Source organism: Rhamphochromis longiceps, linkage group LG22 (genome assembly GCF_057381845.1).
Source record: "Rhamphochromis longiceps isolate RC_006_pf linkage group LG22, R_longiceps_female_GT1.1, whole genome shotgun sequence".
Classification (NCBI taxonomy): Eukaryota; Metazoa; Chordata; class Actinopteri; order Cichliformes; family Cichlidae; genus Rhamphochromis; species Rhamphochromis longiceps.
In genome coordinates this window covers 7,048,034-7,060,775 of record NC_140577.1, presented here as the reverse complement: position 1 = coordinate 7,060,775, position 12,742 = coordinate 7,048,034, and the positions used below count along the sequence as shown (strand labels likewise).

The 12,742-nt window shown below is 43.1% G+C and overlaps 1 protein-coding gene across 13 annotated transcripts in view; it reads left to right on the top strand.

Moving 5' to 3' along the window:
• The window catches only part of macf1a (microtubule actin crosslinking factor 1a), a 234,715-nt gene that overhangs the window by 84,973 nt on the left and 137,000 nt on the right, over nt 1-12,742 (top strand). The window contains exon 1 of one of the 13 annotated variants that reach the window (XM_085396337.1): nt 12,218-12,536. The exons of the other annotated variants lie outside the window; for them this stretch is intronic. Coding sequence (XP_085252463.1) covers nt 12,470-12,536 — 67 coding nt within the window. The 5' untranslated portion in view covers nt 12,218-12,469. Of the gene's footprint in view, nt 1-12,217; nt 12,537-12,742 lie in introns of those variants that run through there. 13 annotated transcript variants of the gene reach the window in all.

Genomic DNA, 12,742 nt, shown 5'->3' with positions numbered 1-12,742 from the left:
AGATGGCCTCATATCTTAGAAAACCCCAGGTCACTTCCTGAAACACAGTAAGCTTTTTGGGAAATGTTCTAATAACAACCTGTGTTTAACCAACACAGATGAAAGCCTTTATCAGAGGAAGGGAGCTTCCGCGTGATTCCACCGGCTGAAGCTTTTAGCTGGGAAACTTTAGTTTTTCACCTCTTGCTGGTCTCCAGGTGGGTCAGCTTCCCGTCTGTCATCACTCGTTTTTCTCCTCCATCCCTGTGTTTTGTGTGCGTCCTCCTGTTAATCCATCCTTGTTGGTTCATCTGGGGAACCACCCTCGTCCTCTCCCCCCTCCTGTGTTATCCTTTACCTCTCTCCTGTACTTTAATCTCGTAATGGCATCTCGAGGTATCGCTGTCTGCGTCTCTCTCTCTCTCTCTCTCTCTGTCTGATGACTCCTGGCTCTGTTCCCGTCATCTTTGGAATGGGTGCAGCGATCCGCTTAGTTCTCATGTCAAAACGAAACTTACTTGATGTGTTCATCTCGCACTAAGAGACGCTTGTATAGCCAGCACAGTAGACACAGTGCTCCCTGTCAAGCTGGATGTAAGAGTAAATTACTAATCATTAAAAATGCATTACCTCCATGCTTGTGAAATAAATACCAGTATATTACTTCACCAGTATGTGATTTGTAGATTGTGAGATGAACTAACTAAAACAAATTAAAAATGCAGTTTTACATGTTGTCTGATGTGTAAATAAATAAAACAGTCAGTCAAGATTCCTGTAACTCTTCCAACCTGGAAAGAATGATGTTAGATAAAATCTTTAGTAGCTCAAGGTTGAATACCAACAAAGAAACGTGTACTTCCTGTAAATGTCGCACATGATTTTTCTTTAATGCCTCTTTAAATAACCGTAATGTAGCATTAATGCTAAACTAATGCTTCTGAAGCTTTTGTGCGGAACAAAAGGTTCAGATGGGTTTGAACCCAGGGCACTCCTACTTTGACGTAACACTAACAACGTATGTGCAACATAGAAATGCATACCTGAATAAAAAGGCTTTTTGTTTTGTTTTTTACACAGAGATGAAGGTGGAAGTGAAACAAAGTTCTCTAGTTTATAAAGAGGACCGCAAAGAAACTTACCAGTGTTTCTAACCTGATGAAAATAGTACTGTAGTTAAAGGGGACCTATTGAGGTTTTCTTTATTTTCTGTCATAAATGTACGGTTACAGTGGGTGATGCTCCTGTTAAGCACAGTTAAAGTTTCAAATATTTAGGTCAGTAAATTCCCAGCAGTCAAAAGCTCAGATTTCAGACGGCTCTGAACACTCTTTGCTTCTTATGATTTCATAGAGAGGTGATATCATTAATCTCATGAATACAGCCCTGGATGTGAGCACAGACAGCACACGGCTCTGATGTCTAAACACTCCGACTGTGAGGGGCAGCCAATCAGAAGAAAGCTGGCTTAAAGGTAGACGAGTTAAAACCGCTAATTTCAGACAGCAAATGAACTGAAGAGTCACAGCATGAGCATCAGATAACTGGTCTGTCTATGAAGTCTCAATCAACTCTAGTGAACTTCATGTTCACTTCTCTAAGTTTAAGTCTTCAGGAAGAACTGAAGTTCACTGTTTTACGTATGTGGCTAAACTTTGTTTTCAGCTGAATAAGATGTTTGAGAATAAATGCTGAAACACTGGGAACGAGTGGAGCTGTGCTGCTCTGTAACTGGACCCAGTCTGCCCCCTAACTGCAGGGTTCAGTGCTGCAGAGGGAAGCAGCGTCCCTCTGAGGTCATCTCGAAGTTTGGCTCTATGTCAACATAGCTCCAACTTTGCCTGCAGGCCATACATCATCTGTTTGTCATTGCAGTGCAAACAGAATTACAGCTTAATCACTCTTCAGGATCACAGGGACAATTTTACTGTGTGATTTAGTGACACGAGAAAGTCCGGTGCCTCTGCAGAGCACGCTGCTGGTGGAAATATATTTCATCAAAACATGTACAAGTGTTTTCTTCCTCTCGTCAGTATCCACCTCCTGAGTCTGAATCCTCGTGGTATTTTTGTCTGAATCGTCAGCCTCAGACTGGCAGGTCGGGACTGTGGCTGCCGGCTCAGTTTCCAGACGGGAAGAGTTTCTGCGGCATGTTGCCAGTAGAGATGTCAGAGGTCACGCAGCTGCCGGGGAACAGTGTGGGAGGCTGACAGTCAGTTGTGATGTTTTCATGGTCACACAACATGCAGCTGTGCAATGACTGGACTCTGAAAATAGCTGCTTTATTCAGATATAAAAGAAATAGTTTACAGCAGCTCTTTCAGAACAGTTTCTCTTCACTGTTATCTTTTTATAAAGATAACAGAGGCATTGGGCTCATAAGGGAGGACAGTTTCCATTTTTCATCTTTTATATAGCTAATTCTCAACACAAAACTATTACATTTTGGTTTAGCACTGTTTGATAGGGGATGCTTGCACAAGTAGAAGCTGGTTTAGATGCAGAGGTAATTGAGTTCATTCTGGCACATGGGATTTGGATTCAGAAGGACTAAAAGGAGCCAGAGAGGAGGAGGAGGAGGAAGGGGGAGATGGGAAGTTTTTGTCACCATGAAATCTGGACATGAAAGTCCAAGGCTAGAGGATTCATCACTGTGATGTGATCGTCATTTTCCTCATCCTGCTCCCTGCTGCTCATCCTCCCCTCTGCCCTCTGTGTTTCCTCCTGCAGTTGGCATTGGCTCTCAAACAGCTGGGATGCTGCACTTCGTTGTTAAATATTGCCAAAACACTATCTTAGTAATTCATCCCTGCTATTGCTACCATAAACCAGCTATCATAAAATGAAGGTTTTTACGGTGGCCATATGTGATAGAAATGTCCTTTTGTTTTTTTAGGGTAAGTTTATTATTAAATATATGTGTAAGTATACCTCTATATGTGTAAGCAACAGCTTAAACTGCTCTCAATGCCCTGTTTCTGAGATGTTTTGCCACTTTAGGCGCTGTATGATCTCATGGCATGCAGGTATCTTTATATGGTCAGCTGAGGCACTCGGCTCTGTTTGTTAACACAGACGCTCTGCTGTTCAAGCCTCTGTTTGTGAGGGGCAGCCAATCAGAGCATAAAACACTACAAAAGACAAATTTAGCCAATGACATGACAAAATAACTTCGTAGTTTATTCACTATGACCTGAAACCAGCAGTTGAGCTCATAAATCCATCAGGACAGTGTTTACAGTGCAAGGGAGTCTTCCCATAGGCTTTGATATATGTAGATTTTTTTAATCGCCCTCTGCTGGCCGTTAGAAATATTACTAGATTAAGGCCTGGGAGTGTGTTTCACTTCACTGAGGTCCTGCACAAAATAAATAAGGCTTATATTGCAAAGAGGCTTTAATGGAGTCTAAGAGTAAAATATATTGAACTATAAATGTGCATAATAGATCCACTTTGATGGTGAAATATACCGCAGGAACAAATTATGGTTATGGCTTATGGTCATTTACTGCAGCCACTTGTGCAGCAATGCACCTGCGATTGCACATGCTCTTAGGTGTGCTCGGCCTGCAGGGTATTTGCATATGCAGATGCAGTTTATGGCTCGGCCTCTGTGTGTGTGTGTGTGTGTGTGTGTGTGTGTGTGTGTGTGTGTGTGTCTCTTTGTGGGAGTGAGGAGAGAAATTTGTTTGTGGAGTATTATCATGTGCTGGCCCAAGGCAGTAATAGGTGCGCACAAAGGTACGGCATATTTCTGGGAGATGTGGAGCGTGTGTGCCCGCGTACTTCTGTGTGTCAGGGTGACCTTGGTACTGACTGCAAGGATTGAGTTTTACTGGGGGAGGGAGAGACGGGAAGACGTGACAGGCTGTTGCGAGCATCGTATAGACCTGTCACGTAAAGGGAGATATTTACATTATTTAATTGTTTGTGTCATTTGAGGGTTTTCTGAGTTTCTGGAGGGATTTAATTATGCTAATATAGTCAGCAGTGAAGCTGACGGTCACAAAAGGCTTTCTGTGTGTGTGTGTGTGTGTGTGTGTGTGTGTGTGTGTGTGTGTGTGTGTGTGTGTGTGTGTGTGTGTGTGTGTGTGTGTGTGTGTGTGTGTGTGTGTGTGTGTGTGTCAGTGACTGTGAGATTTCTCCCTCTGATATCAGAAAGAAAAGAGTCTTTCACTCTCCGGCACAGAGCCTTGTAATAACACTGTAGCTTTCCTCCATCTCTCCTCTCAATGCTTCCTGTACTCTTCCATCTTTATCCCTCCATCTTTCTTCTTCTCCTGTTTCCTGCTTATACTGTAGTCTCACATCATCCCTGGGTTTTGTTGTAAATCTTCCATTTGTAAAACTTTTTGCGTGACGCAGATCCCTGACCTCTTGACCCTGACAGCATGCACACACAAGCAAAAACAGCAGCCTTTAATTCATTGAAGGTCCTGGGAGTGTAAGTGGTGTTATACTGTTGAAGTGCATTTATGCATGTGAATTATTGATGTTTTTGCAGGTGTGAATTAAGTGTGCGTGAAGATGATGTGAAAATTAGCTTAGAGGAGGCGTTTTGTGTGCAGAGGGGCGATATAAAAGCAGATGTAACTGTAATTTTCCTCCTTAAAGACCTGATATTAAGCAGTGAAGGATTCTTAAAGATGGTTTAAGTGTGTAAACAACAACATAAAAAGATTCTTTCAGAGATGGTTGGTTTCAGGCTGCTGAGTGTAACACCCGACTTGTGTGTTCTCAGTGGGTGTGAGTGTTATGTCATCTAGCCTAACACACACATGTTGGTCTCTTCTGCCCCACAGTGGTAGCAACAAACTTTCCCACACAAGACATGTCTGCTTCACACAGTTTCTTTTCTCACTTTTTTTCTGTTTTAGTTAATCTATTATTGTAATTTCCTTTTCGCAACTGTGAGAAACTATAAATAAGTAAATGCAACATCCAGTTTCTGCTTTTCTGCAAACTAAAGTGCTCCATTCCCATTAAACTGGGAAGCTGGAAATCCCAAACAGGCTTTTATTTCAGGTTTTATCTCAGCTTTGTCAAGTTTTAAGGTTCCCATTTACATATGCTCATCCTCTCAATACTTTGAAATAATAGGTCACTTAATTTCCTCCCTGTGAAAACAATCGTGTTAAACTGTCCATTACTTTCCTTTTGTGGTACTTTGGTGTTTCGTGTTTAACGTTGTCAGAAACTATCAGCAACATCTCAAAGAGCACGGCACTGACAAATTAAAACCTGGCTTTTATATAATCATGTTATTATATAACTACTATATAACTGCACAGAAAATCTTGATGATAATTCAAGTAAAGGAACATATTTTGCATTTCATCAGTGTCTGTAAAGTTTGTGAAGTTGTTCTGTGGACAAGTTATCGTGATGATAAATGTAAAGTTGTTCATAATTATTGTTTGTTGAATCACTTTGTCAAACTCTTGGCAATATTAGCATGTTTTTGCTGAATTTGTAGCACAGAACATCACAACTCCCATGTCTGTGCGTGTGTAGTAGCTTTAATTAACTTGGAAAATGTACAAACCTTAAATTTTCAGTGAATTTTCTTGTTCAGTGTTGAAACTGTCAGTCTGACTCTCATCTGAGTGCAGGCCATAATCTTGGGACAAAAAGGACTCTGGGTAACGTAGTCAGTGCATAGCACTAACTAAACTACAGTGGAAAGTACCGGACAGTTAGTCGGGATCTTGAACACACGTCCATCACCTCATGTTATCTGGTAATTGTGATGTTCAGGAAATGACAAACAAAGAAAGACTCACTCCTCGTCTTTAAATCAGTGTGTTAAATCACATGAACTCAAATCAACACGACAGTCAGAACAGTCTGAGGCGGTGAAGTTTTTCACCCCACAAATAGAGCATCAGATTTGTTGTGGTTGTGTGTTGTTTTGTCTCGAGGTTGCTAGGACCAAAAACCTCAGCAGCTTTTTCAGAGGTGACATGATAACTTGACCACAGAGTCAGACGCACAGACACTCACACAGACACTCAGGCACAGACACACAATTCTCTGCGAGGTGAGAGCAGCTGTGGGACCCCCTGCCTTTTAGTGTGCAGCCTGAATCATGCTGAATCACTCTGTAATGTCTCTTACACACACACACACACACTCTCCCCTTGTGTCCAAAGCTTTTGAACGCACTGTCACAGTCAGCAGACATCACTCAAAGATAGCCGTTAATAAATATCACAGACAGGATGCATTGCTCACTCATGGCAACAGAGGTAAACACGCATACACACTCACCTTCTCAACAGGGGTGCACACTCGCACTCACAGACACACTCACATCATCATCATCATCAACAAATTCTGCCAGCGTGTGCACCCACTTAGAAAGTTATATGCATGTGTGCATACTAATATATATATATACATACAAAAATCTATTTTAACATGCTAAAATGGTAATGCAGAGAATGCACACAGGAAGATGGTATGGTATCTCCCATGTGGTTTCCTTCTGAGTGTGAGGCAACCACACACACACACGTGGCATACACACATTTCCGTCCTTTTAGTCCCATTTCTTTTATTTACTGCTTTTCTAACAGCGCACTGAGCAACGGCTACAGTCTGGTCGCTTGTTTCAGGGGAATGGAATTCACTGTTAGAGTGTCAGAGAGCAAGTGAGGTTAAAACGCAGCGAGAGAGAGAGAGGCATAGGGGGGAGAGGGAGGGCATCTGAATGGAGAGAGGGACTCAGAAGTTTGTAGCTGCAGGAGTTTGTGTAGGAAGTTGAGAGATGCTGCTGGAGGAAGGAAGGGAAGAAGTGAAAGCAGGCCAAGGATCGTCATGATTCTGTGCGCGGACCTTAGAAGGCTTGTGTGAATCTGCGTGGATGCTGCTAGCGTTGGGACGTAACCTGGAGGGATTCAGTTGTTGGACTTTCAGGAACTTCACTTGGTTGTTATTTAAGTGGTATTTTGTGGAAGTTCAGACAGACTAGGAGCACTTTGTCATCGCTCGGTACGACAAGATGGATTTTCTGTCAGACCCTGATGTCATAACGCCAATCCTGGTGGTGGCTTTTCACTTTCTGACTGCAGCTGGGTTTTGGTACTACCGCCGCCGCCGCCGTCAGATGCCCATCACTGACGCAGGTAAATGGTCACTGTCGACTACAGTTTTCCTCCTCCTCACTGCTTCAGTTCTGACTTATATGTCAAGATCCATGTGCTTCCTGTTTAGGCTCCGCCTCTTCTGCTTCTTTGTTAGCATGTCAGTGTCTTTTTCCCCCCTTTATATTAGTACCTTTAGTGTTTTCTTGGCTTGTAATGGGTGTTTGTATTAACCGTGCAGTTTTTCTATTTTAGCTTTACTGGAATGTAAAGCAGCTTGTGCTGTAAGAGCATGAAGGTTCCTCCTGTTTCATCTCCTGTTACACTGAGACACTTCATGCTTTTGTGCTGCAGGGACTTTATTGTTGTATCTACATGAGTCAGTGGAGGAGAATCCATGAAAAAGATGTTATATCGTCGCATTTATGTGCATCTTCAGCTGCTTGCATGAGCTATGCTCTGTGTTTAAATCTTCATACTCTACAGTAAACAATGAAACGCTGTGCTGCCAGTAAGCTGCTAAGTTTGGTCATGTGTCCAATTATTCATACCTTTGTCTTGCATTAGGGAAATTCCTTTTGTGTTTTGTAATGTAGCCTTGGTGCTAACGCTCCTTTAAAGCCTGCTCGAGTTGCATAATTAATACTGTACCTGTCTAAAGTCTGGGATGACTACATCGTTTTGACATATTGATGGTAACCTTTACACTCACGCTCAGTAGCTGCTGTTCTGTCAAAGCTTGTGTCTCATGAGCGGAAAAACTGAACCAATTTCTATGTTTGGTTTTGGGACTGTGGCTAATTTTATCTGACTGCGGTGACTGACTGGGATTCACAAGCAGAGCAGTATCTGCCATGATGTCACAGTGTGAATCAATGAGGTCGATCGGTACTGGGGGGGTGAGGCCAGATCATCTCTGATCACGATTGAGTTGTGGTAAGAGAGAAAAGCGGGCAGTGAAAAGGCCGGCGGGAAACATGGCCGCTATGAAGATAATTAGTGATGGAAGGTGGCCAGAATATGGTTGAACTCATTTGCTTAATGTAGGATTTCACTTTGGTTTAGCACAGGGGTCGGCGACTCCAGGCCTCGAGTGCCGGTGTCCTGCAGATTTTAGATGTGTCTCGATCCAACACAGTTGATTCAAATTGCTAAATTACCTCCCCAACATGTCTTGAAGTTCTCCAGAGGCCTCAAAATCAACTAATCATTTGATTCAGGTGTGCACTCCAGGCCTGGAGTTGCCTACCCCTGGCTTAGCATATGTGGTCTGGCATTTACCTACTGAAATAAGCAAAGTTTTTACTGAAAAAAAGCCCTGGATGGTTATTGATAGACACAAAAATATGAGGTGTGGTTAGATAATTAATGCTGCTAAATAAACAAGATGCAAGATATGTTTCCTTACACATATGTAATATTTCCTTTGAGTGCACTCACCCTCTGTATGGCTGCAAGGCGGTGAAAGTGTGACTTTCTCACCGTGATTTGATCTTTTTGAAGCTCATTCAAAGATGGATGTGAGTGGAATTAGGTGTAAGTGTCACTAACAGATAATACGTCTCATAATACATAAAAGGAGTGTGAACACTTGGCTGTCTGCGTTTAGGTGCGTGCAGTAATTCGGTTACATGTGGGTGTCACAATGACTGTGCACTTGTAGGAATGCAACTACTTTAGTCATTTGGAGATGTTGGGTGTGGTTGGACGTTATGAAGCATCATATTTGACTTTCATGTTGATTTACTTGTTGTTTCCAGTTTATAGAGGAGCTGCTACTGTGTAACACAGCTTGTGTGTGTGTGTGTGTGTGTGTGTGTGTGTGTGTGTGTGTGTGTGTGACTTGTGACAGGAAACTCAGCATTTCACAGTGATAGGCCAAGCATGCCAGGGTGTGTGGATGCATGGGTTTTTATATAGAAAGTACATGATGTGGTAAAAGTTGACATACTACTTAAATGTCAGTGGTTTATGCTTTCTTTGAAATTACTACGCTTTTTATTGAGCACAGGGTTTGTTGTTTACGCGTACAGCCTGTCCAACAGCGCAACATCAGTAAATAATAAATAAGGCTTCAGTAGATTTAAAAACCTGCACCAAGGAGAAGTTAATAATCTGTCTGTTTGTTAGGATTACTCTGGGTTGAATGAAAAAGAATTAAAGTGTTACCAAAGTTGTTTAGTAGTAGTATTTTACTAGTAATAGTTTAGCTTAACTTATATTCAATTTAATTATTTTGAATATATCAGGATTTAGAAGCTTTTAGAAGGATTCTTTGTGAGAATGGGGCAAACTGTTGTTGTTCTCAGGACAAAATGACAAAGGGACTCAACGCATTTATGATTTGGAGGGAATTTTCTGTGAGATGAAGAGTCAGGTCTTTTGTGGAAAATCTTCCAAAAAGTTTGAACTTTCACTAAACTGCTTGGCTTGTAATTATATGACCGATCTGTCTGTCACCATCTACCAGAGGCAAATTTTAACCAGTTAGATCTGAATCTACAAGCTCTGTAAGCACACAAACAATGTGTGTAGATAAAAGTGAAAATGTGTGCATAAGTCACCGTAAAAATAACTAAATATCTAAAACCTCCCATGGCTGCAGCCATATTGGACTGTAGTTCTTCATAGTTAGCTAACTGGTCTGAATCAGCTCTGCTTTGCTTGTAAATGCTGAAGCCTGCTGGAGTGATTTCCAGTTGTCAGAAAAAATGAAAATTCAATCGTCTCACTGTAAAAAGAAAACGTACTAAATTGAAAACAAGTTAAAGCAATGTCTGCTTTAATGTCATGACCACTGAACAGGATGATGAAGTCTTTATTTAGATGTGGGTCGATAACAAAGCCACAGTGACCCTGAATCAGCTTCACTTCCTAACAGGGTTTTACAAACTGTATCACTCTGACCCGAGCAGAAACAGTTTGTAAAACTAATTTGAATTGATTAAAGTCACGTGTAGAAACGTTGAAGGTGCTGATCTAACACGCATCTGTGTAGTATTTAATGCACAGTAGGAGTCCAGGAGTCTGCATTTAAGCCCTCAGGTGTCTGTCGTCTGTGGCCACAGGAGGGCAAATTGAATGTGATCTTAATCTGCTGAAGGGGCGAACTGGACAGCTTGTTAGTGTGCAATTGGGACATCTTAGCCACCCAGCAGGGAAAGTTTAGATTTGAAAATTGAAGAAAATGACAAACTGCCAAATATTTAACATGCAGTGTTTGTAGCTGCCAATGAAAGAGACAGAAATGGGATGAGAAGCGGAAGAGAAGAAAGAATAAAATGAAAGAGAAGGGACAGAGTGGTGCCAGGCTTCAAGTGTCACCAGAAATGGGCTAAATGAGCCCTGGGAAACAGGCCGGCTGCAAGAAAAATGGAAAATGAAAGAGAAAGTGAAAGAAGTGACAGACAACCAGGCAGGCTAGAAGAGGAAAAGCAGGACGCTTGGAAGCATCCTTCACTTCCACATTTAATTTAAATTGAATCAGAGGAGGAGAACGCCAGACCACCGGAAGACCGGGCAGAAGAGAGATTGTGTTAGAGATTAGTGGCGATAACGGCAGAGAAGGAGGGAGCGAGGGATAAGCATGCTGCGTGGTATTAGAGGCGTAAGCTCCGTCTGGTATTTTTAGTGTGGATGGTCCCTTAGTGACAGAAAGAGAGAACCACTGTGAAGACTGAGGAGGAGAAGAATACCAGAGAGGAAGAGGACACGACATGAGGAGGGATGGAGCTGAAGGAATAAGGCTGCTGTTGGAGGGAAAGGGGGGGAAAGGGGAGGAGCTTGTGTGGCTCTGTCTGAGCTTGTTGTGACTATAAGAGTGTTTGTGAGTCACTGCCTCGCCTGGATAAGTGTGTGTACCTGTACTGTACAACACTGTCCACAGTACACATCCTGCAAGCATCAGGAGCTCGCTTTAACGTCCGCCCTTCCTCACCGCCTGGGTCCGGGTCACATGACCTGTCGGTGGATATTGTTTGACTCAGAGCTTTTAGCCAGAGCGGTGCAGACTCATTGCTTCCACACAGCTGAGATTATTCAAACCTGCGTTGGCGCTGTCTGGCACAGCTGAGCTATTTTAAGAGACGGCAAAGAACAAGCGAAGAGGCTTCATAAAAATGTGCGTTTAGTCTGTCAGCTGTGAGGACGCAAGCAGGACACTCTTTTATTTTTTTTGTATTTGTTGGTTTTTTATTGCCGGGATGTGTAATCTTATGTCACATGTCGAATACCAGCCAGTTGAGAGCTAAAGAGCAGCTAGTGGGCTCTTATTAAGCACTCACCTGGATCTGAGCTTCAGCTGTGATCCAGGCCTGGCTCAGTTGGGCTCGTCATCTCATGGCTGTTACACGAACAGACTCGTGCACTAATGAGATGACTGATTCCACTCAAGCTGGTTTTCCTGTCAGTATTTAATTAAAGTCCACCTCAGCTCAAGTCCTGGCCTTCTCCTCAGTTTTCTTCTAGCTAGCAGGATTGTTTTTACAAAAGCCAGCTGTGAAGTTTGTGTGTGCATCTTTGGGGAAGGAAACCTGTGATATCAGTAAGCTGGTGGCACTGCTGGAAAGCAAAAGAATGCATGGGTGTTTGCAAAGCGTGGCAGAACAAGCCTTGATTGTATGAGTGCTTTTGTTTTCGAAACATTCAGGGAGTGGATTACATCATCCTAAATGGACGTGGCTGGAGCGAAAAAAGACATTTTTATTCTAAGAAATGACATCACTGTGGGACACATGCATATACTTCCCTTCTAAAAATTTCCTTTAAAGGAGTCAGCTTTACGAGAAACACAATTTGTCCCTCCAGGATTTTCCTTGAGAGGTTCCTGCGTACGCATTGAAGAGGAAAGGCAGAAATAAAAGAGAGAAAACAGAGGAGATGAACACGACAGCACCCCTGCAGCTCTGCAGAGCCACCGTCAGCTGCAGTCGGAGAACACACCGTCTGTTGTGGCCTGCAAACAGAGGGCGAGTGAGCTACAGAATAAGTGACACAGAGAGAGAGTGTCGTAGCTTAGTGAGGAAGTGAGATTAGGGAGTGAAGGAGGCTGTCCTTTTCATACTCAGGGGAGGAGCTGCCAGCTGACTTTGACACACACGTGTGAGAGAGCAACTGCGCTTGGGAAAGAGTGACTGTAGGCCGGAGACATGGCAGCGACGGCAGGGATCAAGGGAAGAGGGAACGGGTGAACCATAGAGAGGGGGAGAGAGCGGCGCTGAGACTGAAACTGGTGGTACCGTCCGGTGCGCTCCTGTCGGCCACGGCTTTCAGTTTCGGATACATGGGGACAGCTTGTTACCAAAAAGACGTCTCACTGCTATCATTATCTGACTTCTGTCTCGGATTATGCGTCACTGACATCAATTCAAGGTCTGAGTAGAGGCGGAGGAGTGAAACAGTAGAACATGTGGCCCGACTACAGGAATGAGTGTAACCTCAACGCTCACCTGTACTCGCTCATGTGCTGTGCAGGTCAGTGTGAGCCCCTACCTGTGTGTGTGTGTTTGTGTGTGTGTGTACAGTTCATGTCAACAGGGAAGCTGTAGAGTGTGTGCAGTGCATGTTTACATGTTGCAGAGAGTCTCCTGTGAGCACGTGTTTATGTGTGTGTTTGAACAGTTCCCATTTGTGCACATGCCGGTGACAGCAGTTATGCTAAAGGTTGTCTCTATTAATCA